We start from the raw sequence: 27,676 nt of genomic DNA, 5'->3' as shown, positions 1-27,676 counted from the left end.
TAGCAGCTAATGTTACTTGGTCCCCTTCTCTTCCAGATTATCATCTTCTGAGCCAAGAGATAAATGTCAGGAGAATTAATTATCTTTAGAGAACCCTTCTTATTTATAAGTATTAGATTTTCAGAATTAAAGAATAAAAATGTCAAACGCACAGTATTAGCATTGTGGACATTGGAATGGTTGTGGGCTGTGTATCTAGATACACAATCTAGATCAAAGCATCTGAGAGGGAGCGATTAACAACACAAATAGATAATGATTTGGTGTAAAAACAATGTAGTTCTTACCTTCAGTGCAGCAATCTGCTCTTGGAGCTCATTGACATGAGCTGCATTCTGATTGGTCACTGACTCCAGCTGCAGTGTGAGGTGTTTTAGTTCAACTTCTTTGATGGTCAGGTCTCTGTGCACATTCTCTAGTTGGCCAAGCAGAACCTCAACCTGAAATGCACATTATTTTACATCAACAGGGATACCATACAAAGTTTATATACCTTTCTGGATACCTTTCCTCATTTGTACCAGCAGGTGGCACTGCAGCCAAATGTGCAAATAAAAACTACTTTCCACCATCTTTTTATCAAATCCTACTGACCTCTTGCTCTTTGGTCTGTAGACTCTGCTGAGCAGTGTCAAGGGCATCCCGTAGCTCCTGGGTGGGGTCACGTGTGTTGTCATGGTAGCTGTGTCTCATATCATCCAGTTTGGACTGCAGGGCGGAGATCTGAAGCCTGCTGGACAGCTGCTGCTGCTCCAGGGCTTGCTTATCCTGGCAGGAGGAGGAGATGAGGGAATTCTTGAGAAAAAAGTGAAAGTGCACACTTCTCTGAACTCAAAGTGTTGATCTGTTCTTACTTGTGTGAGCTCCTGCTCTCTCAACTTTGCTCTGTGAAGCTCTTGTTCAAGTTGACCAATAGATCGGTTACTCTCAGCAGTGTTGAGCAGCGCATGCTCCAGTTCTCTGATTCGCCCGGCTAGCTTGTCTATCTCCTCGTTGCGTTCAGCAAGGTCACGCTGGGCCTGCTGATTGGCTGCGAACAAGGAAGCTTGGTCGTCCATCTTGTCTTTGATGACAGCTTGTAGACTTTCCACCTGCAAAGACATACCAGGGATCAAGTTTTGAATAACACCTTTTAAAACTTAAATGGGGGGGAAAAGTGTTGGGAATGGAAATTATGATTCGTAGCAGAAAACAATCAAAGCCAAGCCGTATCCGCAGCCACTGGTACCAAACCCTGAATGAAGCCGCTCCAGAGAGCAGTGACATGGAGGTGAAGGACAAATGAAGTGCAAACCATGCAAATGAATGTTAGCAAACAGAAAATGAAATGGTCGATGAATTTTTGGCAAACACGAAGCACTAAAATTACTCTATGGATGATTGAGTTAAAAGAATAATGCACAACATGCACGGGAGTCAGAGGAGCTTAGAGAGGTAGACTACGGTTTCATTTTTTGTTACCTGCAGAGCCAAGTCCTCAAACTACAGCAATCAGTTCAGCACAGGAGTAAACACATGGTAAAAGTCAGGCTTATTAACAAACAAACGAACAAACAAACAACCAACACATTCATCATGTCAACTTCTGTGAGTAGTTCTAGACATTTTTCAGTTAGTGCATTTATCATCCAATCAGCAAAACATGAGCAAACTCATCACAGCAACCATGTATAAAAAAAACATTGACACTGAAACTTAGTATCTGTCAATATATCACAAAAAAGAAAAGAAAATGTCAATACGTTTGGTTAATCACGTTAGTATGCTGTTTATATATATATATATATGTTATATATTAACACCATGTCAAGGTGACCCATTCGCTCTATGCATTACATCATTAAATGGCCTTTATGCAAACCTTATTGGAGAGAGTCAAAACATCCCACAGATGTCTGCCATCTGCCTCAAAGTATAAACTGCTCGATTCAGGCGACAACAACTATTTAAATCCAGTAATCTGTCAGCAACAGCTGCAAATTGCACAGCAGCCAAGATAAAGAGGAAACCAAAGCAGCCTAGTCTGATTTAAAGAGTAGGTTTGATCCATTGTTTATCATTCTGATCTGATCAAATAAAATCTTTCTGCAGGGAATAATGCTCATGACAGAGATAGCACATTGAGTGGTAAGGTCACAAAATGGTGCTTGGTGGTGTAAAAAGTTCCCCCTCATGCAGTATGTACACTTCTGATCAAGATGATGGGCCTCACCCTGTGTCCTTTGTTATCCACACTGGCCGTTTGTCTGAGTTGGGCTTCCAGCCTTCGGATCTCCTGTTGGAACTCGTCTCTCTCATGTTCACGCTCCACAGCTTGCTCCTGTATTTAAAGAATTTAATAACATGTTAGACTGTCCACTGCATTAAGCAATGACAGGAGGACCCGTCTCTGGCACTCTGAAATAACACTAAAATGGATCTGAAATTAGTTTAAAGGGTTGTATAAACAATTAAAGGGAAGCTATTTAATAAATCAAAACTTTCACCTCTATAAACTGACGGTCGTGTTTTAGCTGTTTCTCCAGTGCTTGGACACGCTGGTTGAGGTCTTCAGTGTGAGTCTTGTTGTGCAGCTCCGTCTCCAGGCCCTTGGTTTCCTGCTCTTCCAAATATCTCTCCAGGTCCCTGAGGCGCTGAGACAGAGACCTGTGGTCCCGCTCCGCCTGCCGCTGCAGGTCCAGTCTATCCTGGGTCAAAAGCTCCGTCTCTGCTAGTAGAGCTTCAAAAATGAGAGAGGAAGGTGAGGCTGACTGTTTCAGCGTAAATACATGGATGCTAAAGAATTTTGAGCAGGAAAGACAGAAATGTTCCTGAAGGCATTCTTAACGAATCTGATCTAAATCATTGTTATAAAAGTAAAACAACAACAAATGACACAGCACGCCGAGTGTCTTCCCTACAAGCTACTGACGAGGGTAGAGTCTCAAACAGCAACCTCACACATCACTGCAAATATACTGCAAAATCATCCCCCACCCCCCCAACACACACACACACTCCACTCTGACCCACAAACCTGCGTCAGGATCTAAATTCAGCCCATGGCCTACGGACAGAAGATGCATCTGAGCACAGACATTACATAAGAGTGTGATTAAGCTCACTACAGAGGTTGTGTGACACTCTATTCTGTATTTCAAAAGTTCTTCTACCGCTCACCTTTCTCTCGATCCCCAAGACCGGCAGAGAGATGCTCCTTCTGACGGAGGAGAATCGTGTGCTCCTCACTTAGCTCCTGGTGTTTCAATCTTAGGCTGTCCAGCTCTCCAGTGATGCTCCCCATCTTACGCAGCTTCACCTTAAGATCCTCCAGCTCCTCAACTAGTCTCTCCTCTTGAGCCTCCCTATGCTGGAGACACTCCTCTAGTACCACTTTCTCTGCCATATAGCCATCTACGAGCCCTGAACACAAACAGAATGAGGTAAGAAAAATACATAATATGCTTTAAATTCTTATGCTTAACATCATTAACAGATGGATTATGTTTAAACTTCAGTTCAAGTGATGAAATTGGAGTATGAGCAGGAGAGAACAGTATTTTAAGGATCAGTGGATTAACGACTGTAACTTGGCAGCAGAAGATGATTCAAGTGAAGCAAAGCCAATGAGGATGCAGTGCTCACCCTCGGCCTTATGGAGCTCCAGCTGGAGTTGACTCTTCAGCTTTGCGTCCTCATCGAGCTGCTCCAATAAGAGCTTGTGCTGCTTAAGGAGCTGGGCGGAATCTTCTCTGCCCTGAGAGAACTTCTCCTCCAGAGAAAGGTGGACATCATGACTCTGCTCCAGCTGGAAATAAATAAGAAACACACATTTATAAGAGACAACATTTATTGTGCATGGTTGAGTGAGATCAGTGGGTCTATGCCTCCTTTACCTGTGTGTTGGCTTGGTTGAGCAGCTCCAGTAGTGTGCCTACTGTGTGTCGCAGTCTGCCGCAGGCGTTCAGAGCTGCCTCTTCTCCTCCAGGACTGATCTCAGTATCTGAAACGAGCAAGCTCTCACAGAAGAGCTGGGTCAGCTCCACATCCTCTGTTGACAACTCTGAAACTGTAATACCTACAGAAAAAAGGGGAAAAGTCAAATGTAATTGTTGTATTGATATATATATTGACCCTTTTGTCTTTAAGGGAATTATTTAATTCATATCTGTAGCTCTAACAAAAATCCATGAACCAGCCTGAGCCAAAAATAACTATGGTTGTGCCATATAACTTCAGAATGAGTCAGAAGCCAACTTACCGGACTCGTCTGCATCTCTGATCCCTGCTGGGCTCTTCTGATAAGTAGCCTGCTTATATTTGTTGGATCTGGTACTGATCTTTTGGCCAATAAATTCCTCTGTTGCAACGATGCTGCGAACAATCTCAATCAGCACCATCCCTATCTTTTCATTGGCCTTGTGCAGATTATATCTGGGAGAACAAAAGTGATATGTCAGACCAACACATACACCAAACCATGGGATTCTGTAGGGAGATTAGATATTTGAAGCTATTAAACATACTGGCATGCGTCAAAAAAGTTTGATTTTTTTGATGAGGAAAAATTGCAAAGTCCAATCGTGCGTAAATGAAAAGTAATGTTCAGAAACAAATAAAACACACAGATAACCACCTTTTTTGTTGTGCAGGTAAAATTAACTTGTTTGTTTCTAGCTGATTTTCAGTACAATGCAAAACATACACAAAGGATATCACGTACCTTTCCTCTTTGGCAGTGTGCAAGTCATCAGTGAGCATCTTGAGGTGGTTGCCTCCCTCCTGATTTTCTCTGTCCCTTCGCTGGAGGAGGGTGTCCAGGGTCTCCATCTCCGAACGCTTCCCTTCTAACTCCCCCTGCAGACAGCCAACCTCTGCCCGCAGCTGAAAGACAATGGACAAAGAGAACTTGTTAAATCTACCATCACTAACATACTGAATAAACCCACTACTTCCTGTGTAATGACAGGTTTAGAAACATACTCAGCTCATCTAAAAGGACCAAAACTAGACATGACAACCGGTAAAATCTTTGTAACAATACAGGTAACAAATCCACATTGTTAACAACAGCTCAGCAGAGACAAAAGCATGACAAAGCATCAGGTATGTTCTGCATACAGGAGAAAAACCACTGGGAATCAAAACCAGAAGGTGATAGTCTGAGACATCGACTTCATCCAGATATCACAGTGAGCACATCCACTATCAACCAAAATGCACTCAATCTACTGAAAGAAAAAACAAACAGGAAAACTTATTTAAAACCAGCTCAATTCATACATATTGACTATAACCATCAGGCCTTCATGGCAAATACATAAACTGCAGAAGTGAGAAACGCCAGCATCTAGATGTACTGCTTCAATTTAGAGTTTTCTTTCATCTCTGCTAATTCTTCTTACCTTTCCTGTGCCGTCTGTTGTCCCCCGCTCCTTTCACCATTTCTTCCCTCTCTTTTTCCCCCTTCTCCCCCCCCATCAAACGTCTCATGCAACCACCTGCCTCTAAAAACAATGCTGTTGCCCTGACAACAACACCCGCCCTGACTCTCTTAAGCCTCTCCTGTCTTACCTCATGAGCTCTTAGTGTGTGTGTGTGTGTGTGTTAATATCTCACTATGAAAAGCCAAGCCAGGCAGGTGCCATGGAAACAAATATAAACATACATTAGTAAAAAAAAAAAATTCTAAATGAAAAGGGACTTAGAAAGTAGAGCAATACCTTAGTAGTAACTAAGACGATCCAATTAAAAAGGTTTCAGTATGCTCCAAATCTCCACAACAACCAAACAACAACAGATTTATGGAAATTAGCTCGGACACATCAAAGCTTTGCTCCATTGATTTCATGACTGATAAAAATGAACAGAAGCAAATGCATGCGCAACAAACAAAATTGCATGTTGCTATGCATTAGAGTTTACAAATGATTTAGTCTTCTTAAGTCTGTACTTTACTGTTCAACCAGGGCTGCAATAAATGATTTAGTACATTGTCTTTGACTGTTTCTAATCTCTAAGAAAATAGTGTAAAAATAGGCTAATTTGTTTAACAGTTGATTTTTTTGATGAGGAAAAGTTGCAAAGTCCCCTTTTAGAAGCTAGAGTTCGGGAATATTAGCATTTTCAATTAATTTAGCTATACTTTTTGCTTTAACAAAGAGAGCGGATGTATTACACACTCACATACCCTCCCCTAATGTAGCAGTTGAAATGTTAATGGTTTTAATAAGTTGTAATATCGTACAGGTGCCAAACCTCTGCACCAATGTTGTTACTGTCCATTCTTAATTTCCAAATCATCAAACTATTTACATTTTCTCCTTCCTCTCATTATGTACTTTGAATATCCAGAATAAAACAACACATCTTCTCAGGCCTGTATAGTCCTGTCCCAAACAAGCAAAGTGAGCAAAGTGAAGCCGCAGGTGGCATCTTATTTTACATTTACTTTCACATTTGCAACATAATTTATAGGAAATCCCTGGAGAAACAAAAGACTAGATTGTAGTTATTTTAATATATGCACTACCTGGGCCACCACAGCATCAAGCTTCTGCAGCTGGGAGGTGAGTTGGCTCATTTTGCCGGTGTAGCTCTGCTCCTTCTTCTCCTGCTCAGATGCGAAGCTCCGCCTCAGGTCTTGAAGCCCCGCCTCCTTCTGGTCCTCAAACTCCGTCTGCAAAGAAAGCAAAAATGTGCGTTCATGAATTAAAAGATGCGAAACTTAAAAACCTGCAGAACCGTGAGGGCATAAAATATCTCTGGCCATGTCTCCCTGGCTTATAGCTGACTACTGGGCTTCACATTTCAAATGGTCAAACGCTAAAGGTCTGAAAATAAAAAAAAACTACCTTCAGCCTTAAAACCTTTAGCATCAGAGGATAAAAAGCTTAGATCCATCCCATTTAGCCACTGTTCAGATGGCAGCAACACAAACACACGCAAGAGCCGGCAGCACAACGATTCAGAGAACAGGGAGACAGACGGACAAGACCACTTCTACATGCAGTATATGATGGTGGGATTATGTGGAAACTGGGTTTGAATAAAGCTCCAGTGGGACAGAGTCCAAGGGAAAGAGCTATCCTTTGGAGTGAACTGGTGCAGCTGGAGCTTAGAGGGGGCTGCGCCACAACACACACACACATGCACTACAGCTCTCAATAATCCAGAGCGATTACATAATGGCTTTAAAAACAAGCGCTTTGAGTCAAATAAATACACAACTTAAAATAAAAAGCACCTTTAAAGATCACTCGGATATTTTACGCATGAATTGAATGTTCCCTGCGTAAAGGGCATTTAATTTCAAAGATTTCAAAACTAATTGTTTTTTTCCCCGTTTCTCACAAGCATCTCTGTTTTTTCTACCTTCAGTTGATTAATCCTGTCCTGCAGCCTCTCCTCTGATTGGACTTTGAGGAGCTCCACCTCTTCCATGAAGTGCTGACGTTGCCTGGACGACTCCTCTTCAAGCTCCCGCCGACATGCCTCCAATTCGCGGGCGGAGCTACCCCTCAACTCCTGCGGCAGGACACACGTGTGTTTTAATACTACATTCAGGCAGTTGGTCAAATACTCACATTCAAAGTGCTCCTAAGAAAAACAAATCCATGGCGTATTTGTGCAGCGCCACAAATACACTATTATGAAGGATGAACAATGACTCTGTGTAATCCTGCCTCTAATGGGCTGTATGAGCAACAGACGCAAGAGATGAGAACTCTAGTGACAACCATTAAAAACAACTCGCTAGGCAGAGCTTGAGATGTTCACTCATCCTGTAAAAGACAGATTCACACACACAGGCAATGCGATGCTCTATCATGCATTACACACCTGCAGCTGGAGTTGGTGCTGCTGGATGAGCTGCTCTTTCTCAGCACTGTAGGTGTGTGAAAGCTCCTGGAGTGCAGCATTGTGATGTTGCTCAAGCTCCAAAACCTGAGAGAACAGATCAGACCTTTAAGACAAATCTCGTGCTGGAAATTAAAAAGAACACAACTTGGGGGAAGCAGGCCTAAAAACTCAATATAATCTTGAGAATGTTTTTGTTCATCACCAAAACACTTGAATGTTATTTCATGATCTAAATATGGCATTGGTTACTTTGAGTAGCATTTGAGGAATTTAGAATAGAATACCTCCAAAACGATTTGTTTTCAGTTTATATATTTGGATGTAAAATTTAAACTATTATGTGGTGCAAATATAAAATCAGATCCCATTCTGTATCCAGTGTCCTCGAGAGAAGACACTTCAAATTCAGTCTTTTCAAGATAGGACAAGATGTCAGGGTAAGTACCTGCATCTTCAGTGTCTCCAGAGCTGTGCAGTGTTCATTGTCTGAGGCCTCTTTTTGAGCAGCCAGCTCAGCCTGCAAGAACAAATCATGAAAAATTGAATTTAGTGAAAAGTCAACAGTAGAAACTGTCAGTTATATCTATCTCGTAATCTGATTAACTGTATACCAGATGTTAGCCAGACGCCCACCACTCATTTCCGCTTCTCACCTTGTGAACGTGGCTGAGCTCCGCTGCCATGGCACTGAACTTTTCCATTTGCAGCTGAGCCAGTTCTTTCCTCAGCTCCTCCCTGATGGACAGTTGTTCTGCAGCATGGAGCTCAATTATCTGCAGACATTCTGACTTCTGGTCATTCAGATCAAGATGGTGCCCCTCTTCGAGCTGTCCCACTTCATCACGCAGGGCCTGAGATCAGAGAAACAGAAGCCTTGTAAGCACTTTGACTTTCAAAAGGAGAAACCCTGAACAAACAGGGTTTCTAGGTTTCACCAAGTTAAATTGAAGAATTTTAAATATTTTAATACAATAAAAATTATTTATAGAACCCCAATATTTGAATCAGGCAAACTCAATTAAGTACTTTTTATATAAATTTCAAAGACCTGCAGATTCGCTGTTTAAGGTACTTTCCTGAGTATGACAGTACATTATGTTTAACTTTCTATGAGGGCCTCCTTACTTGCACTTCCTTCAGGTACGTGGCCTCCAAAGTGTCCATATTACCCAGCATCCTCTTTTCCAATACATCCCTCTCCTCTTGGTGTTTGCGAGTGAGCCCAGCTTCTAAAGCCTCCAGCTGAACCTGACTGGTCTCCTTCATCATGGCCTCCAGATTTGTAAGGTCTGCCGTTCGTTTGGAATTGAGGGCCGCTTCCAAGGCAACAATCTCTGCATTGTGTTTGGAATCGAGATCAGCGGCTTTGGCTACAAGCTGATCTCTGTGACTGGCACTAAGTGAATCTAGCTGTGCTTTGTATTTGGCATCGAGTTTGTCCATCTCTTGTGAGTGTTTGTTCAGTACAGATGCTCTCTCATGTTCATGTTGAAGTTTGTTCTTTCGCTCTGACACAGAGTTTTCGTATGTCTGGACCAAACGCTCCTCCAGCACTGTTTTTTCTTCGTGGAACCTGAACCCAACAGACAAAAGTAGAATTGAGCTTTGCATTTTATATTATAATTCATTAAAAGATAAATGTGTTAGAGCTACAAACATTTTGTTGCCTGATTAGAGGCGTGTACAATGAAAAACAAATTTAATAAAATTAAGTAGATAACCCATCCAACACGACCAAACGCAATATAATTAAAAAAGTTTGTCTAACAAGTTTGGGTTGAAATCCCACACATACTCTATGACATTATGGTCTTGACTCAGACAGATCTCACCTCTCTTGAGCCTGACGTAGCTGCTCTTCACTCTGCTCCCGGAGGAGAGTAGTAAGCTCCTTGATTTCTGTTGTCTGCTGTTCACTCAAGGCAGCCACTCTGTCCTCCAGGGTGTGGATCATGGTCATCCTTGTCTGCAGCTCCTCAGTGTGACACCACAGCCTCTGTTCGACCTCCGCCTAATTAAAATCCACATTGCATTAAACGACCAATAAACTCAGGATTTTATTTGTTGTATAGATGAAGAGATTTTATTTTCTCACCTCAACCTGCAGAGCAGCCTCCAAACGGACTCTGGTAAGATCTACAACAGAGGACGAGCATTAGCATCATCTAACACTACAGTTATCGTTTTTATTTCAAAACAGCGTGTGATTGTGTGTATGTGGTGTGTGGTGTGTGTGTGTGTGTGTGTGTCACCTTGTAAGTGTTTCTCAGAAAGTTTGGCTTTGAGTTGCTCCGTCTCCAAAGCGTGACGAGACTTAATCTCTTGCAGCTCATCATAGTAATGGTCTGTGAGGTCTGAGCTCACCTAACACACAAGTAAGAAAACGAGAGTAAGCAGAAAGCTTTCCAGGAACATTAAAGATTGAGGGATTGAGTTTGTGTCTCACCTGCTGCACGTCTTCCTTAAAGGAGGATCTCAGATTGGAAAGCTCCATTGAGTGTTTCTCCTCCAATTCCTTGATGAGACATAAAATATATATAATAAAATAATAATAATTGAAATGGTGTAATGAAAACCAGAAATGTAATGCTGTTTAAATGTGTGGAAAATCTCACTCCAGTAATTGAAACAAGGTTGCTAAAGACTCAACATTTTTAACAGTAACTTTGTATTTTAGCTTCTTATGTGCAATTAATTTCATTGTCTATATATTCACACTGTAAATATTCTGTTTACACTGTATGTATACATATAATATAATCCATTTATATTTGTTATATCCTCACATTAAAAGTATTGCAAGCTACGTATTATTACTAAACTTTAATGTTTATTTTTGACTGCCCTCTTCATTAATAATAAATTATATTACCTTATCTAACAATTCAAACTGCTCTACACCTAACAATATCTCACAACACAATCTTATGCTGATAGTTTGTTCACATCTTTACCCTGTGTTTCTCAAGCTTGAGGCTGGTATCAGACAGATCATATTTTGCCTCCTCTGCTTCATCAGGAGAAATGGAGCTGAAGAGAAAGAAGCACAGATGTTACTAACAAAACCTAATGAAAGATTTCAGAACATCTTTGTAGCCTTATTAAAAAACAACTGAAATACCTGTCATTAGCAGTTTTATTCAAAGACTCTTCCAAAGCAGCTTCTACCATTCTTAGCTGGAGAAGAGCTATTTCCTCTCTGTAGCTCTCTTCAGTTGCTTGCAACCTCTTCTCGAAGTACCTAAAGGAGGACGAAGGTAAATCACGTGTCATTTGATGGGATCAATAAAAGGAAAAGGAATAACGGGAAAATTGACAGGTAACTTTAGCAAACTGTGGTAAGTAAATAACATGCTGTGCAAAACCCATCTGGGATAAAGGTTCTGTTTCTATTCTAAACATTAGAGGACTATGTGTGTTTGTGTGTGCATGCTCACTTACCTCCTTAGGCTTTCCAGCTCAGCCTCATTCTGTTCTTTGATTCCTTGTTTTTGTTCATTAAACTCCGTCTTTAGGCGCTCCATGTCATCAACACGAGATGAGCGAGCGAGAAGTTGCTCCTTAAGTTCTGTGAGACCATAACAAAGACAAAGACAGAAGAAAAGAACAATAAAGGGTAAAAAGTTTTATCAAGTTTCCTTTTCTTCCAGGCATCATCTCACATTACAGACATTTTTAAAGTAAAATGTGTTTGATATACTACTTGGGATGTTTTGACTATCTTAACTTTAACAACCAAAGTAGGTGAAAATAAAGTTTTTTGAAGCAGATGTCAGGCCAGGTCGTCAGTGTTACCTCCCAACTCTTGGCGATTCGTCCTCATGCTGTCCAGCTGAGTCCACAGCTGAGCTACTTCCTCTTCTGAGTTATTTTTCAGCAAAGTCTTCTCCTCCTGAAGGAGAAGTACCTGTTTAACAGAAAGGAAACAAAACAAAACCTTATTTAGACTTGAAGATATGATGATATGTATTATTTTGTAGTCTAGTTATCAATGAATTAATGAAATTTCTTCAAAATAAAATTAACAAACATTCAAATACATATAAAGATTGTTGAATTAATACAATAATTGAATGACAACTTGATGACGTGTTCTTATGTTCCAGTGAACTCACCTCTTTTAGAAGTAGCTGTTCCCTCTCCTCTAGATGTAGAACTTGCTGCACTTTCTCCTGCAGAACTGCCTTTTGACTAGAGACCAATTCTTCCAGGGAACCTGATCAACATTCACCACACAGGAAGAACAGCATTTTATCAATTATCATACAAGATACATAGCATGAAAAACAGAAAGAGCAACATATAAATCTAAACAACCTGACAAAAAGAAATGCCCTCCCCATTGGTCAGTCAGCATAATTACCCATGCTGAGCTATACTCTGATGTAGAATATAAAAATTTGAAAGAAACAATTAGAAGTTGATATCCCTAAAATTGTGTTTTCCACATCCTTAATGAATGGATGGAACTCACTTGCAGCAGCATCTCTGTCAGCCAAGGCTTGTTTCAGCTCCTCCTCTAGTTTTTCGTTCTCCTCCTTACTAGATAACTGGAGTTCCTTCAGCCTGGCCTGTGACTCGTTTAGCTCTGACTGGGTCTGCGAAAGAGCTGCCTGGGCTTCCGATAGAGATTTGTTGATCTGGGTAAGGGAGGTCTGGGTGCTGGCTAGTTCTGTCTGTGTGGCAGTGAGGCTGTTCTCTGCCTCTGACAGAGATGTCAGGAGGTTTGAGCGGTCGCTCTCAGCCTCTTTCTCCCACTGCAACCTTAGAGCCTACAAAAGCAAAGGAGAAGCAAAAAGAGAGAAAGATGATTCTCCTCCTAATAGACAAATTGTCTATTAAACACCAAAATTGCATTGATCATATACAACACAAATTTCACAAAGTTTAACCTGTATCTCTTTAGCCTGCTTTTCTTCCATTGAGCCTCTCTCCTGAGCAACACGAGTCTCCCACTGCTGATTGAATTCATCTGAACACGAACAAGATAAAAAACACACAAGAAAATGAGTTCACCTTCATCAAAGAATTTTGAGCTTTCATCTGTCGATGTGCTCTTTTTTATACAGAAGAAGCTTCTAGAGAATGAGCATGATTCACCCAAATACAGAGGGATAAACCTGTTGAGTGCATGCACGGGCAAACATGAAGAGGAACCGACTGAACAACTGAAAAACACTCATCTGGACTAACCCATGTCTTGTTGGTGCAGCTCCCGCAGTCTGTCCAGCTGCTCCTGGTCTTTCTTTCTGAGCTGGTCCAGTTCTGCTTGATGCTGGGTCTGCAGGGAGGCAGTCTCTTGAGCAAAAGTCTCTTTCAGGAAGGGCTGGACTTTGGTGACAGTAGACTCCTGAAGGTGCTCCAGCTGGGACATGTGGACATTGGTCAGGCTCAGACGCAAGGCCTCAAGGTCAACGGTTTTTTGGTCCTAAGGCAAAAGAAAGCATGAGGTGTATTTTGTTTTAGCTTTTCCTGAGCTTTATAATGACAGAGTAAAGAGAGATTATATTTCATATTTGAAACATTAAGTTGTTCTCATATTTCTCTATAGCTATTTATAACTACTTTTAAAATTATTCTAACTACTTTTAAAATTATTTTAAGTGTGAAAAGTTCCAGTACACGTGATAGCGTAGACATCAAAACTACGAAATTGTTACATAAGGGAGAAAAAGAGACAAATTTAATTATGTTGTATTAAACTGCATGCTGTAGCTTAAGATGTTCCACAGTGCCGGTGTGTGTGTGTACCTGTGCCTGCTGCAGTTCAGCCTGGTGGGCAGCCTCTAAGCTCTCCCTCAGTTCCAGCGACAGCTCTGTCTTCAGTTGACTAAGCTCCTCGCTGTGTTTGACACTCAGCTCCGACACCACCCTCTCATGCTCACGTTCAGTCACCTGCAGGGAAGACGGAACAGGAAGCATGAGCAGTTGAAAATACATAAAATGGCTGAAGCAAAAAAAAAAAACAACTGGCAAAGCATTAATCTCTTTAAAGACACTAAGCAAACTCTGCCGTCTCCGATACCTGTTTGATGAAGCTGATCTTTCTCTTTTGTTCTTCCTCCATACCGGCCTGCTGCTTCAGCAGCTCTTTCTCCAGGTGAGTGTTCAACTCAGAGATCTAGGTAGATAAACAATGAAATAACAGATTAAAATGCTGCTTGATCTCCTATTTTAATTCTAATAATTAAAAACGTCTGAAAACTAATTAAACTGAATGTGGATCTGTTTTAGTTAATGTAGCAACTCATGGGGAAATAGTAAAAAATAACTTGATGCATTGAAAACTGATTACTATGATCCTTGTGCCTCCTAAAGATTGCATCACATTTAGTAGCTGGTAAAACCTCACACTAACAAATGTCCCGGGAGATTTAAATAAATGCAAATATTTATATTAGATGTTTTAGATATGAGCACCACCATAAATCTATGAAATGATGCCCTGTGTGTGGTTTGTATATTTCACCTCTTGTTGATGTTTCGCCATCAAGATTTGTTTCTCCTGTTGGTGAGAAGTCATGAGCTTCTCTCTGACTTCCTCCACAGCCAGGACCTGCTTCTCCAGGAAAGCCTTGACCTCCTCATCCCTCTGCCTCCTCTGCTCTTCCATGAGATGTTTCAAATCAAGAAGCTCTTTCTTCTTCTCCTGTCTCTCTTCCTCCCATTTTTCCTTCACCTCAGCTAACTGTGAAAAGTTTTGCACACCATGTTATTTCTTCGTACAGTAGTATTTCAAACACACATGTTTACAAGAAACAGATTAAAATAAATCAGCCTCGCATCATCTCCTACCTCAACATCCTTGGATTTTAGCAGGTTCTCAAACTGTTCAAGTTCCTCCTCTAAGACTTGCTCCATTTTTTGTATCTGCTCGTCCATCTCTTCTTCTTTCCTCTTGTGCTCCTCCCTCTCCTGCACCGCCTGGGACTGGGCCTCCTCTAGCATGTCCAGGTTTTGTCTCAGACAGAGGATCTGAGACTCCAGTTCATGCTTTTCATTCTCGGCCCTGTCCAGATTGATGTGGCTCTTGTCCAGCTCGTTCTGCAGTCTCTCCACCTCTGCTGCGACATCCAGAAGCTGTGCATGTGTTGTTTCAAGCTCCTTTAATCTCATTTCATCCGAGGTCCCTTGACTTAAGGCAGCGTTTAGCTTTGTTTTTGTCTCCTCTAGCTCTGATATGAGATGGTCACAATGTGCCTAGAGAAAGAAAGACCGAGACATTGCTTTAGCTTTCTGTAGAATATATTTGTTATTTTCATGTCTTCCTCCATTATGCCCTCATCTACATATTACTGCTGTTTCATACTGTTTCCATCTATCTAAATTGAATTGGGCTAGTCAAAAGAAAAAGGCACACAGAGTATATTCTTACTGAGCTGTTAACAGAACCCACTTATCGTATTTGAATACCTGTAGCGTTTGCAACTGGTTGTCATGTCTGAGTTCTGCGCTCTGCTTCACCTCCTGCAGAGAGGATACGAGCGGCTCCGGCTGTTTTTGATGAGACAGGAATCCAGCCTCCTTTTCAAGCTTCCCCACCAGTTTATCTTCCTCCTCTGATGGACCCGTACTAGGGGCAAGCAGCGAAGTTTCAGCAGATTCCTTTCCGAACAACATTGCTGCTATCTCTTTTTCTCCTTCTTCCATTAAGGCACCGAGTTTGTTCTTGAGGTCGTCTTGATCGTTCATCTCATCCTCAACGCGTCTCCTCTTCTCCTCCTCAAGTTCCCAGAGAGCCTCTCTGAGTTCCTCTGTTACTTGAGCCCACCTGAATAGAAAACAGATGTAAAATGCTAAGCTGATTCAAATCATCTATGAGTAATCATGATACACAAGCTCACTTTGTGTGAAATACATTGAGTTCTAATAAAAATGTAAAAAGTAAATAAATTAAATCAAATTAAACATATCTAAATGTATAATAGGTCATGGCAAATCTAATGTAATACCAACATTAGGTATATTATTTAATAAGTAAATAGCTGTTTCTTTTGGGGAGTAACTATGGCTCCATCACCAGTGACACCACTGTCAAATGTCAAGTATTATTAGTATTAGTATTCCATTTTACCTGTTTGAGAATACAAAAATATTAGAATCAAAATATTGACCCCAAGATAAGACTTGCTTTTAATTCAGCTTGAGTCTTTCCATTATTCTGTTCAAGCCCATCACTATTTCAACCATCACTTATTTGTATTGGATAAGTGTACATTTGTCTTTTTTAACTTATCTTTTATGTCTTTTACAATGCTATTTTTCCTTTCTGCAGATCGTATCTATGTAATTTTACTTCTAATCTTGTTATTGATGCTTTTTGCACTGTGCCTCAACTCCTATGGGTTTCTTACCTGCTCCTGGCCTCCTCCAGCTCTTCAGCAGTCTTGTCGACCTCCTCCCTCAACACATTCAAGTCCCTGTCTTTGAGAGCCAGCTCCTCACGGAGCTCGCAACACTGCTGATTCAGCAGCTCTTTTCCCAGGTCCGTCTCCTCAAACTGCTGCTCGGACAGAGTACTCCTGTCCAGATCTCCAGAGGTGGAGTTGTGAAGCCACTGAGACAGACTCTGTGGATTAGAATTTTCAGTCCCAGGGTCGTGGCACTGTGGGATAGAAATGCTAGATGTGTCGTTTTCCTCGAGGAGACGGTTTGAAATTGAAAGCAGGGGCTCTTCTCCCAAGAGTTCACAGCTGAGCTCAAAACTATAAAGAGAGGAAAAGACATACATTAGGGGATTTAACTATAAATATGAAGCATGCAACATGAAAATAGACAAACACTCATACAGATTAACTGCAATAGGAAGTCCTCTCACCTGTGGTTTGCAGAGACATCCAGCTGACTACAGTGTTCAAAGCTTTCATTAACCAATGAAGACTGAGAGTGTGCGGGAGGAACTGAAAAGAAGTATCTCTCCATCATAATGTCCCCAGGTACTGATACATTCATGCTGTCTTCATTGGGTCCACTTTCCAGATTGGTCTCATCAGCACTAATACTTTCATCACAACTAAAACCAGCTTTTGCTTGGTTCTGTCGATTTTTTGACGCTTTAAGTCCCATGACCTCTTCTTCTCTGAACTTCAGTTCTTTCTCCCTCTCCTCCAGCAGCTGCTTGACTCTCTCCACCTCCTCCCTATGCTCCTCTTTAAGCATCTGCATCTCCTCTTCTTGTCTCTGTCTTTCCTCCTCGAGGCTCTGGAGACGAAGGGCAGAAGTGGCCTCCTTTTCACTTAATCTCCTCTCTGCATCTTCTTCCTCCTCCTGAAGTCTTTTCCTCAGCCCCAGTACTTCTCTGTTCAGTTTCTCCTTCTCCTCTTTGCACTGCTGCATCTCAAGGCACTGGGACTGGACCTGGCTCAGTTCGTTCTGGAGATCTTGCAGCTGTGCCTCCTTTTCTTTTCTATCCTCTTCCCTTCCCTTCTTCTCTCTCTCCAGTAAAGAAAGCACATGTTGGTGTTTCTCCAGCTCCTCAGAGAGTTTAGCGAATATGTGTCGACCCTTTTCTCGTTCTTCTTCCAGCTCCGCCCTCAGTTTGTCGAGAACAATGTTGATCTCGGGGTCACCTTCACCATTGAAGCCTTCAACACTTGTTTGAGAGGCAGCTCCTTCACTTCCTGATCCCCCTGTTGGCGCCTCCTTATGATTGAGGTTGGCATCTCGGGAGTCGTGGTCATGTTGAAGCTGTTGTCGATGAGTGTTCTGGACTTCAGAGTCTGAATGGGTTTTGATTCTGAGAAACTCGACACTGGTCTGTATGAAAGACAATTCAGATAATATTCAGTTTTCGGTCACTTCCACATGCAAAGTGGGGCTGCTTTAGCTTTGAGTGACACTTACCTGTTGTAGCTGCCTCTGTAGTGCCTGAATCTGTCCAGCAAGTGAGTGCGCCTCCAGCTGCACCTGGTCTCTGCTGGCCAGCGCATCCTGCAGGTTGGAGCTCAGCTTGGCAATTATCTCATTACGCTTCTCCACAGCCTCTTGTAATTGCTGCAAGTATAAATTGATTTTATAATCACAGAAATACACACAGTCATACTTGGACATCTCTCCTCAGGCAAAGGCCAACACAATTTGAGAGCATGGCATTTATTTATACATTAAAGCAGCCCTAAGATGATTTTTTTGCTGCATGGTCAGATAGAAAACTTATTGACTAAACGAACGAGCATCATAGAAGGTACTATGTACATAAGAATAATTACTTTTGTAATGTGAAAAACAATGTATGACCATATAGTCAAGATTATTTAAGGTAATTTTGTAATGAGCTGCATTTTCAGATCAGTGCAACCAAGCAGAAGGGGAGACAGTTACATTTACCATTGGGTAAGTGATGATGTCAGACACAAATTCACAAGCCCTAATAAACACACTCATAGCAATACCATATAAAGACTTCCATTGTCTTATTGTTTAAACGTAGCATGAAGACAAATCAATCTGTTTGACCAAACACAGCTAAATACTTGGCAACATGGTATGTAAACAAGAACAGTTTAAGGGCTCTGTTTCCATCATGTGAATTTGGAGCCTTGGATTTTAGTGTGGAGTATTTATCTGAGATCAAACCCATCTCTACCTTACCTGGTACTTTTTAGTCTTAAAAATAAAATCAAAGCAAAGAAGGGAATGAAACTGCTAAATTATGTTGTAATCCATTTCTTTATCATGCAGTAAAAAAATTATATATCCTTAAAGTGCTGTCATTTGATATACTATCTGAATGTTTAATTATTGAATGTATATACCTTGAGCTGTTCTCTGCCAGTAAGTGCCAGTAGTTCCTCATGTCTCAGCTCTTCAGAGGGGGACGGGATTTGCTTCAGGGTCGGGGGCTCATCCATCTGTCTTTGTTTCTGCTGAACCACAGATTTTGCTGGTATCTTAGGTTCCTGGAGGATCAGATAGTTTAAGAATTAAGCATGGTTTTACTTTCTATTTTGTCACATGCCATGAATATCTATGTAGATCTATTAAGGGTGAAGTTTCCCTTTAAAAAAGGTAGTAAATGGTGCCACAGTTAATACTGGCAAGGTTGCTATGACAACACACCCTACAGGCAACAAGATGGTTAGTGACCCAATTTTTCTAATGTATGTTTACAGAGCAGGGGGCACGGGCCACTTGTTAAAGCCTACAGTGAGCAAACAAAAACAGACAAATTGTGGAGGTCGGTTCGTGTGAGCCGTGAATAAAACAGAGTGAAGTCATGCAGTCCAGCAGCACTGTGTGATGTACCTCATGGTTGGTCTTCCTGTTCAGCTGGGTGTCAGTGGCTGATGGAAGTACTGGTTCTACACGGCGGTCTTGCGTTGAGCCGTCATTCTGCGCGACAGTCGAGCCCTTCCTCTTCTGCGTCTTTTTCGCCGCCCCCGCACTGTCGCTTTGCGCCCGCTTCTGTCTGAAGCTAGCAAGCTGCGCAGGAAGGACAACGATAGGTAGATGGACACGTAGGTTAGGACCACTGAGCACCACCACACGATCAGCATGGTGAAGCTCAGGGGTCAAGGGTGAGAGACAGCTAGAGTCCAGAATAATGTCCTCATTGAAAAAAAATGTAAAGTAATCAAAACATCATTGTGAGATCATACAAGGAAAAAGTTGTCGAAAGTTCCCAATGCAGAAAAAAATTATATAAGATTGAAAGCCCTTATTTTGATGAGTCAGGATTGAGCAAAGAAGGACAGTGCCCAATGAAGAAAGAAGAAATCCCACAGTCACACCCAAAATAGACGACACCATAACCTGGCAAGTTCAGAATGAGGTGACCGTGCTATATATTCTCAAATCTCCAGATAGCAGTTTAAGCCCATGAGGAATACAGGTTTTAGTGACACACATTGGACAACTCTCGGCAGATGAGAAACGAAGCAATGTTTCAAATATATATAAAAAAAATTTAAGTAAACATCCATTTCCTTCACTTGATATTTTCCAGCTTGTAAAAAAAAGTCTAAATCCGACTCGTTGACTGAAGCTTTTTGAGACAATAAAAAGTCTGCTCTGAAATAACCAAGGACAAAAACATTAAGAATCTTAGCCTGAGAAGTTCATGAAGAATAAAAAACATCATCCACAATCCAGCCAGGATGTTTAGTTTGAATTCCAGAGTGACCGATTTGGTACAAATCCACCTCAGTCCGTCGCTCTCTCTCTCTCTGAGGCTTCATCTCTTCTTTAAGCAGCTTAAATCAGATTACAGCATTCACATTGTGACAGAGACCCTCATGAAGTCCTCCATCAGTGACTGACAAATCAATCAGTGACTCCCTTTCCTGCTGGCGCTCAGATGTGTTAGTTCCTCAGCATCAGGTCAGCTGCTTTACTGTCCAGTTGTAGATCTTCCAGATGGAATGCCCCACAGCCCATTTGACCCAACCCCTCATCCTAAAACTCCCTGCCAAAATAACGTACAGAGCAGAGGGATCCACAAACTCTGGATAGGGGATGGCATGTGTCTAGACTGAGGAAGGAGGGTGGAGACTGGGATATGTACTCGCATGGAGAGGAGGAGACAGAGCTCAGTGTGAGGCGAGCAGCATCAGTGTGCATGCTCATTTCAATTTGAGCTTACATGTCCTTGGGAGAGCTACTTGTTGCTTTGTGCGATGAGTCACATACATGTGCATGGCAACCTTATGTGTGCATGCGCACCAATGTTTTTATTCTGCAAATCACATGCCTGATTATAATCCAGATTGAAAGTATGCTTTAGGGCAATACAATGCATCAACCAAACACCATACCACATCTTCTTCATTTTACTTCTAAAAAACAGTTTAATCCTTCCTTCAGCTCCACAATTAAGTCTCTTTCCACCTCACATCATTTTAATGCTTTCTTACCCCTGATTAGTTAAAACCCCACCCTTTGTGTCCTTTCATCACCAGATTCACCGCCTCCGCCTGCCACAACACTCATCTTTGAAAGACACATCAGCCAGATGAGCTGTGTTTAGCTCAAGGCCGCTTTGCACTATTGAAAGCCAGACTAAGCAGCTGGCTGGAGCTTTCTGTGGCCAAATCAGATGTTACTGGACTGAATACTGCCATAGTGTTCTACAATGTCAGCAGCAAGACCCACCACAAGATGATGCTGTAGATTTTATGTTAACAGTTTTGCTTTTAAGTGTGTAAGTTTCTTATATGTTCCATGCTTTCAATGTGGCAGAGAAATCCGAGCCTTCTGATGCAACACAAACAGTGAAACCCACTGACAGCAACGAATCACCATGGCAACACCATTCATGCAGACTCAAGTGTAATGTCGGACCTAACCAAATCTCATTGGCTCACTGCACCACCTGATGGCCTGCAAGCAGCATCACAGTGTATGCAAGGCGATCCGCTATATTAGACATTCAATTATAAAAAGGCACTGCAGACTTCCTTTCGAGTTGACAACGTTGAAAATCTGCATTGTGAATCATTCTTTAAAAAGCAAAAGGCTCAAATCTCAAAAGGTTGACAGCAAATATACCATAGTGACAGAAACCAGAAGAAAGCCCTGATTGCCCACTTGATAGACACAAAATAAATAATGTCCACAAACCAACAATCCCAGACAAAGTCAAATCCCAGTCACCAGTTGGTATACTTACTGTCTGGTTTCGTGGCATGTTGGAGGATTTCTGTCATAAGGAACACCAGGGCTTCAGATGAATAATTTTTTTTATAGCATTCAGCATAGTTATTCATCAGCCTTATCTTTTCAATGTGCTCCACCATGACATATAAGTGAACATCAACATCTTACAAATGCAATTCAATTAGATCACAACTGACCTCGATTTAGACCTAGCCTGCAGACAACGTAGTGTGATAGTTCATATGAGGTCATTCTTGATTATTGGCCCATTACTACTCTGGTCTCACATTGAAGTTAAAACAGCGGCTGTTTTTATGGGAGCATCACAGGAATAACACTCACAGACTAGTGAAAGAAAATAAAAATAGCAATTTGTAGCTCCCTCTTTACTGGACGCAATATATATTCCAATAACGTGGATCTATAAATTGGGGAAAGTTGCAAAAATAAGATTGAATAATGTGCTGTACAATAAATATTCCTGAAATGCAACATTTGACAGTTACTTCAGTCATAGTGCCAAAACATCAACAACAAAATAAAATATATAGTCTGAGTTTTATATTAGACATTTTTTATAGTAAGCTCTATTAACCTTGCTTTTATTTGTATGTTTATTAAACTATTGCAGTGCTGAACTGACCGGGTTCTTCTTGTTTGTACCGTTTGTTTGTACTTTCATTGTCCTGTTCACTGCATATAACAAACCAACCTTGAAACTTGAAACTAAAACATGGGTTGTACTTGCGATGCTACAGCTCAGAGATGAATGTTAAACTATTCATTTTTATGATTTCCCAGGTTAGTTTAATAGCCTTGGTCTGTGTACGTGCAGATCTCTTTCCCTGTTGGACTTCAAGTCTATCCAGATCGATTAAGTCATCATAATATCCGATTATCTTACTACACGAGTGTTATTGTTGTCGTTAGCAATGTGCAGCATCGGCTAATGTTCAAAACGCGGGCATGTGGCGCGCTGAATGAATTAACCTATTAATGTCTGTGATTCAAAGTGTAACTGGACTCTGAGCATCGACGAACTAGACACACGTACAGACAGTGTGGAGGAGGGTGTAGCAGCTAGGAGAATTAGAGGTGAACTTATAAAAGCTATGACAAAAGAGTTAGCTAACTGCTAGCATTGAGTGTGCGTTCATTCCTAGTGACAAACCTTAGCTCTCCCCGCTTCTAGTTTCCTCTGCCGCTCGTCTTCATCCATCTCGGTTTAAACACAACCATTAAACGTTCAGGACGGACGCACTAAGTCCACTAAAGGGCAACTTCTAGCATAAGTTCGCTCAAACTAAATCTTGGAGCTTCCACGGACACAACTGTCAACAGAGCATATTCAATATGGCCGCCAAGACGTTCCAACTCCGCCCTTATCGAGTTTGATTGAATGAACGGGCCATTCATATCGTGGCTGTCCACGTGTTCAGCCAATGGCGTTAGACATATTCCTGCATCAGTAATGACCCGCCTCATATTTTATATGTCTCTCTAAATCTGAACCTAGCTGACCAATGAAATGGCCGTGTCGTGTGTGCAAGGTGGGATTTCCTGCTCTTGTAGCCAATCATGGAAGAGTAACACAAAACGCTATTCTGTTCACTTTGAACTGGAAAGTGCAGACCTTCAGGTGCGGAGGAGTTTTTATAGAAACGGAGCAACCCACAATACTTATATATATTATATTTATTTACTTTACACAGAGTAAAGTGACAAGCAAAGTTGCAGCTTCTCCTTCGCATATTTTCTGAATGTTTCTAATGTTTGAATTCTATGCAATCCCACATTGACTCCACCACATTTGTTGCAAGGATAGTTCTTTATGCCACTGGCTTTATATTAGTGGCTGATGACATACTGTAGAATCAATTTGTGAATTAATGATAAGAATCTAAACATCAAGAGGGCCTTAAACCCTATTTACCCTTTACTATAACCAGCGACGATGAAGTATGATGTACAAAACTGTGACAAGAGATTCAGGCTGAAGTTATTCAAACCACAACGATTTCAATCATTTGTGTTATTTCTATCTGAAATAAGCTCAAAATAAATCCAAGTATGGCATTGGTTTGTTTCTAGTGTTGACTGAACTTCTTTGGTTGCTAAGGAACGGCCTACAGGTTGCCAAACATCACTTAATTTATTCTTTTTTAAAGACAAGTCCACTGAAAATGAAATATTTTATGTTGGAATATTCACACTCTCCCCTTTCTCATACATTGAGATGAGCAGGTGTGCAAGTCATGGTCAAGTGCCGGTGGTAAACAAGGTTGTCTCATGGCAACCTCTGAATGCCTGCACTCAAACAAACAGGAGAACAAAAGGTTTGTGTGATTCCGAATGCCAAGATTTCAGGTAAGTATTTACCTGCATGTCTAGTGTTGTAAACGATTATTGTCAATCCAGTACTGCAGCACATTACGATACAGTAACAGTTCCTCCTTTGTGACATTTTGTAGGATGGCAGCTCCACGGTTGACCAGATGACAAGACTCAAGCTCAGGCTGCTGGAGAAGGTAGGTGAAAGGATAGTCTGGAATTTACAAAACGCTCGTGTTTCAACATCAGTCACTTAAGGACTTTTTCTTCTCTAAAATCCTCAAGTAAAATTGTTATCTTGACAATTATAATCAAAATCAATAAACACATTTTACTTCCATTCCTAGAGACTGGAAAACGAAAAGCAGGATATGGACGACAGAGCAGAGTCGGCACAGTCTGCAAGTAAGATGACAGAGAACTCCTTGTGAGGAAAAAAGTTGGTCATCATCTTCAGTAGCATAAACAAAAACATAAAACATCCATTTATGTTAAATTAGTTATGTTTAAAGAAAACATACTTACTGCTAAAGTGAACCTGGTAGTAAACTGATGTAATGGTGAATGAGGAAGGAGTCTTGGGAACTGATGAAAAGAAAGTAGGTGAGTAAGTAAAACACTTTAAGAAGACACTACAAAGATATAGGTGGCAAACATGAGTGATAATAAAAAGATTGCAAGGTTTAGTTTGTGAGAACATGATTTTGTCTGCACAGTGATTTATGACGGGCATCTGGATGCACTGTACAGTGCAATGAGGCGACAGCAGGAACTCCTGCAAAGACTGAGGGTCAGAACAAATGCTTATGTTTTGTGTTCCAAGATTATATTTTTTATTTACAAATAACTACCTTACAGAGGGATAAACACTACATAACTAATGTAGAACAAAGCAGGAAGTCCCCAAGAACTAAAAGCATCACTTGTAACTATCAATTCCTGCACAGGAGCAGCATATGTTAGAAGACCTTCATAGGCCTCACACCTGGGGAGGGTCCAGAAGACACCACCAGTCCCATTTCGTCACTGTCCCACCACGGCTGCCAGCACTCCCATCCATTTTACCCACTCACATCCACCACCCAGCCCCGGCTTTGTCCTTCCTGGCGCCTCCACCACCTGCTGTGCCTCCGCGCATCATTCCACAGACTGTGAGGCACTCAGCATTAATCTCAGAAACAACCCAGACCCCCAGATCAGTTGTTTCCACTTGCAATCAGTGCAGGAATAGTGTGAGAATACTGCAAATTAAATATGCAAAAAGTAACCTCCTCTTTTTCTTTTTCACTTCAGCTCCCCCAGCATCCTGCCACCATCATTCAACAGCTGCCCCAACAGCAGCCTCTGATTGCTAAGATTCCTCCACCTCAGCTGTATCCTGCTCTACGTTCAGGCAGCGTCAAAGAGGGTATACATGAGCAGATTGAGATATCGCTCATTCGAGTTCCCCTGTATTCATATGTTTGTTCATATACATAATATGTGTTTGTGTATGTTGCATTATAGACATGGTGGAATTAATGCTGATGCAAAATGCCAAAATGCACCAGATTATAATGCACAACATGATGCAGAAAGCCATGCCTCCTATGGCCCTGTCGCCAACCAGGGGACCTGATATCTGTGCCACCCACGTTGGACAGGTAGCACAAATACACTCTCTCTGACTAAAGCTGTATTCAGACCTTAACTCCGAAAAATGTCTGAAAAATTGGGTCCAGACATTTCCTGGAGTTTGCCTTATAAATATGAAGAAAGCAGGAGGAGATTATCTGGGTCGGTCAACAGGAATAATTCAGTGTATGTCTGAAAGCTGCTTTAGAATCAAGGCATAACGTGTGCACTCTTTACAAAACTGTCATCTCTATTTTAATCCTCAAACTATATTTCCAGGACAGTTACCAAAGAAACCCTATTTTTGTGCAGCCAGATGTCAGGACAAGAGGAGGTGCTGTCCATCATCATCATCACTACGATCCTCACCCTGCAGCAACACAGCTGCCTCCTATCAGTTACCCTCCATGGTTATCATCAGGCATCCCAGCAGGACAAGCAGGGGGTCACCTCCCCCCCTTACACCATGCAACAGCACCTATTCAACTCCCACCAGTCAATGCGTAAGATGCACATGCACTAAAAGATAAATGTTATAAAAGGCAACATCACATCACCGTGATCCTTGCTTCTCTCCATTGGCTGAATTTATTTAAAGATTTCACTGATCCCTTTTAAAGCACACCAGGGTCTGGCCCCGAGCTACATCAGAAAACTGTTGACCCCTTCTATGCCTGCATGAAGCCGTTCCAAAGTCCAGGTTGAGAACTAAAGGTGGCCTTTTCTTTACTTGTTCATTTATTTATATCGTCACATTACTGCATTTGTGTGTTCAGGTTTTCATGTGACAAAGCTCTATATTTATTATATTAACTATTAATAACCACTAGTTTTTTTCCGTCCACCTAAATGTGGTCGTCTGGCCTCCTTGTCACATTGCATCCTAATGATTTTTATTTCCCTTTTATTTACTTTGTTTTCTTTGCTGTCAAGTTACTTTTTAAACTCTGTATTTAAGAAGTGTACTATTTTTATTACTATATTATTATTATTACCAATATATTTTTATTCTTTTTTTCCTTTTTTACTAAGAAACCCATTTGTCTGTTTCTTTACAGGACTCAAGTTTTTCTCTGAGAATCCCTGGTGTAGTAGCAGTGGTCAAACATTATGAAAATAAAACTTCAATAACCAAGATTAAACATTAAACCCATTGCGCATCATTCACCAATGGAATTACTGTTTAAACATTTTATTGTGGACATGAATCATGTATGAATGGAAGACAAATAAATTCAGATAATAAACAGGGTCGATCCTGCGCATTAAAAATGTACTCTCATATTTGTAATCCCTGGGAAAAACAAACTTGGTACGTCACCTGAAGTGCGCAAAACGTGAAGTGAGCAAGCTATCGCGAACTTTAGCCCACGGCTAGCCCTCTATTTAGTGAAGTCCATCTGAAGAGTAAGAACATCACGGACATTAACAGGTACGTTTGCTTACTAAGGTTTTGCGTTTGAGCAATTTATGTGTATAACTTAGTGATGGCGAGATGAAGCATCATGATGCATCGAAGCTTTCCATCCAATTGGTTCACTGGTGGGCCATTGTGTTACGTTGACCATTATAGTTCGATTCGCGAGACTTTGAACGTCACCATTAAACGTCATCAACACAAGCCTCGATACGCTCTTTACAACAATGCTAGAAATATAGCATCCTAGCTTAGCCAAACACCTGTGTCGTAGTTAATTCGCATCTGGATAAAATGTTTAGAAATTTAGAATAACGTTAGTTCATGTGCAATTTCAATGGATACTTTACTCACAATGTAGTACAACTCTTCGTGTTTCGCTTTTCTTTTTTTAGTTTAGACATTAATTACAAAAAAAAGAACGATTAATTCATGCTAGCAAAGGTTCAACGAGGGGACGAGCGACGAAAAAGATGTTCGCCCGAACAGGGACTTGAACCCTGGACCCTCAGATTAAAAGTCTGATGCTCTACCGACTGAGCTATCCGGGCTCTGAAAGCTTGTTCTTGCTGATTTACATGAAATATGACGCAAAAGGATTAATATGATTTGCCATATTATTGTCTAGATGCTATGTTAGCCAAATAGCTACATAGGGTAGCATGCTAGTCCCGTGTGCGTGTATGCTGAGCGCAGTTAGCATGTTAGCCAGTTAGCAGCTATGGCGTTAGCTGATAGCGGCTAACTTGGCTTAGTGCAATGGTAGCGAAGAGCTAACGGGCTAGCTGCTAACTGCTAATGTGTTAGCCTTCATGCCTTGCTGATATCACCGTTCAGACACGTGCGACGGTAAAATACAACGTTGTGTTAAAGCGACTC

The 27,676-nt window shown here is 41.3% G+C and overlaps 2 protein-coding genes and 1 non-coding gene across 8 annotated transcripts in view; 1 reads left to right on the top strand and 2 right to left on the bottom strand.

Annotated features, from left to right (window-relative positions):
- pcnt (pericentrin) overlaps positions 1–22,780 on the bottom strand; it is a 33,576-nt gene extending 10,796 nt beyond the window's left edge. The window contains exons 1-42 of one of the 6 annotated variants that reach the window (XM_053434055.1): positions 22,607–22,780; positions 21,449–21,478; positions 19,087–19,263; positions 18,597–18,740; positions 17,686–17,835; positions 16,661–17,598; positions 16,197–16,547; positions 15,256–15,613; positions 14,638–15,042; positions 14,312–14,530; positions 13,868–13,963; positions 13,594–13,737; positions 13,036–13,270; positions 12,735–12,814; positions 12,317–12,614; positions 11,958–12,058; positions 11,638–11,749; positions 11,284–11,410; positions 10,964–11,083; positions 10,797–10,872; positions 10,289–10,357; positions 10,095–10,206; positions 9,938–9,978; positions 9,675–9,853; positions 8,968–9,415; positions 8,496–8,693; positions 8,288–8,359; positions 7,822–7,926; positions 7,354–7,506; positions 6,512–6,658; positions 4,703–4,863; positions 4,241–4,413; positions 3,876–4,057; positions 3,625–3,787; positions 3,160–3,402; positions 3,017–3,046; positions 2,487–2,719; positions 2,213–2,320; positions 1,462–1,482; positions 855–1,091; positions 595–768; positions 288–440 (exon numbers count right to left, since the gene is read on the bottom strand). In XM_053434055.1, the coding sequence (XP_053290030.1) occupies positions 288–440; positions 595–768; positions 855–1,091; positions 1,462–1,482; positions 2,213–2,320; positions 2,487–2,719; positions 3,017–3,046; positions 3,160–3,402; positions 3,625–3,787; positions 3,876–4,057; positions 4,241–4,413; positions 4,703–4,863; positions 6,512–6,658; positions 7,354–7,506; positions 7,822–7,926; positions 8,288–8,359; positions 8,496–8,693; positions 8,968–9,415; positions 9,675–9,853; positions 9,938–9,978; positions 10,095–10,206; positions 10,289–10,357; positions 10,797–10,872; positions 10,964–11,083; positions 11,284–11,410; positions 11,638–11,749; positions 11,958–12,058; positions 12,317–12,614; positions 12,735–12,814; positions 13,036–13,270; positions 13,594–13,737; positions 13,868–13,963; positions 14,312–14,530; positions 14,638–15,042; positions 15,256–15,613; positions 16,197–16,547; positions 16,661–17,598; positions 17,686–17,835; positions 18,597–18,740; positions 19,087–19,263; positions 21,449–21,478; positions 22,607–22,654 (7,611 nt within the window). In that variant the 5' untranslated portion in view covers positions 22,655–22,780. The remainder of the gene's footprint in view (positions 1–287; positions 441–594; positions 769–854; positions 1,092–1,461; positions 1,483–2,212; positions 2,321–2,486; positions 2,720–3,016; positions 3,047–3,159; positions 3,403–3,624; positions 3,788–3,875; positions 4,058–4,240; positions 4,414–4,702; positions 4,864–6,511; positions 6,659–7,353; positions 7,507–7,821; positions 7,927–8,287; positions 8,360–8,495; positions 8,694–8,967; positions 9,416–9,674; positions 9,854–9,937; positions 9,979–10,094; positions 10,207–10,288; positions 10,358–10,796; positions 10,873–10,963; positions 11,084–11,283; positions 11,411–11,637; positions 11,750–11,957; positions 12,059–12,316; positions 12,615–12,734; positions 12,815–13,035; positions 13,271–13,593; positions 13,738–13,867; positions 13,964–14,311; positions 14,531–14,637; positions 15,043–15,255; positions 15,614–16,196; positions 16,548–16,660; positions 17,599–17,685; positions 17,836–18,596; positions 18,741–19,086; positions 19,264–21,448; positions 21,479–22,606) is intronic. The other 5 variants (XM_053434056.1, XM_053434058.1, XM_053434059.1 and 2 more) reach the window with 5 other exon arrangements.
- Positions 22,781–23,724: 944 nt separating this feature from the next.
- zgc:112416 (uncharacterized protein LOC550509 homolog) lies at positions 23,725–25,887 on the top strand. Its single transcript, XM_053434816.1, is given in 8 exon segments — positions 23,725–23,802; positions 23,907–23,978; positions 24,114–24,171; positions 24,483–24,556; positions 24,714–24,917; positions 25,060–25,174; positions 25,273–25,409; positions 25,693–25,887. Coding segments are annotated over 8 exon segments (933 nt in total).
- Positions 25,888–27,275: 1,388 nt separating this feature from the next.
- Positions 27,276–27,348, bottom strand: trnak-uuu (transfer RNA lysine (anticodon UUU)). Its single transcript has one exon. It is a non-coding gene; the product is annotated as a tRNA-Lys (tRNA).
- Between the last annotated feature and the right edge of the window lie 328 nt (positions 27,349–27,676).

This window comes from Pleuronectes platessa, chromosome 11 (genome assembly GCF_947347685.1).
Source record: "Pleuronectes platessa chromosome 11, fPlePla1.1, whole genome shotgun sequence".
Taxonomy (NCBI): Eukaryota; Metazoa; Chordata; class Actinopteri; order Pleuronectiformes; family Pleuronectidae; genus Pleuronectes; species Pleuronectes platessa.
The sequence above is the reverse complement of the archived record's forward strand: the minus strand, read 5'-3'. Positions and strand labels throughout refer to the sequence as shown.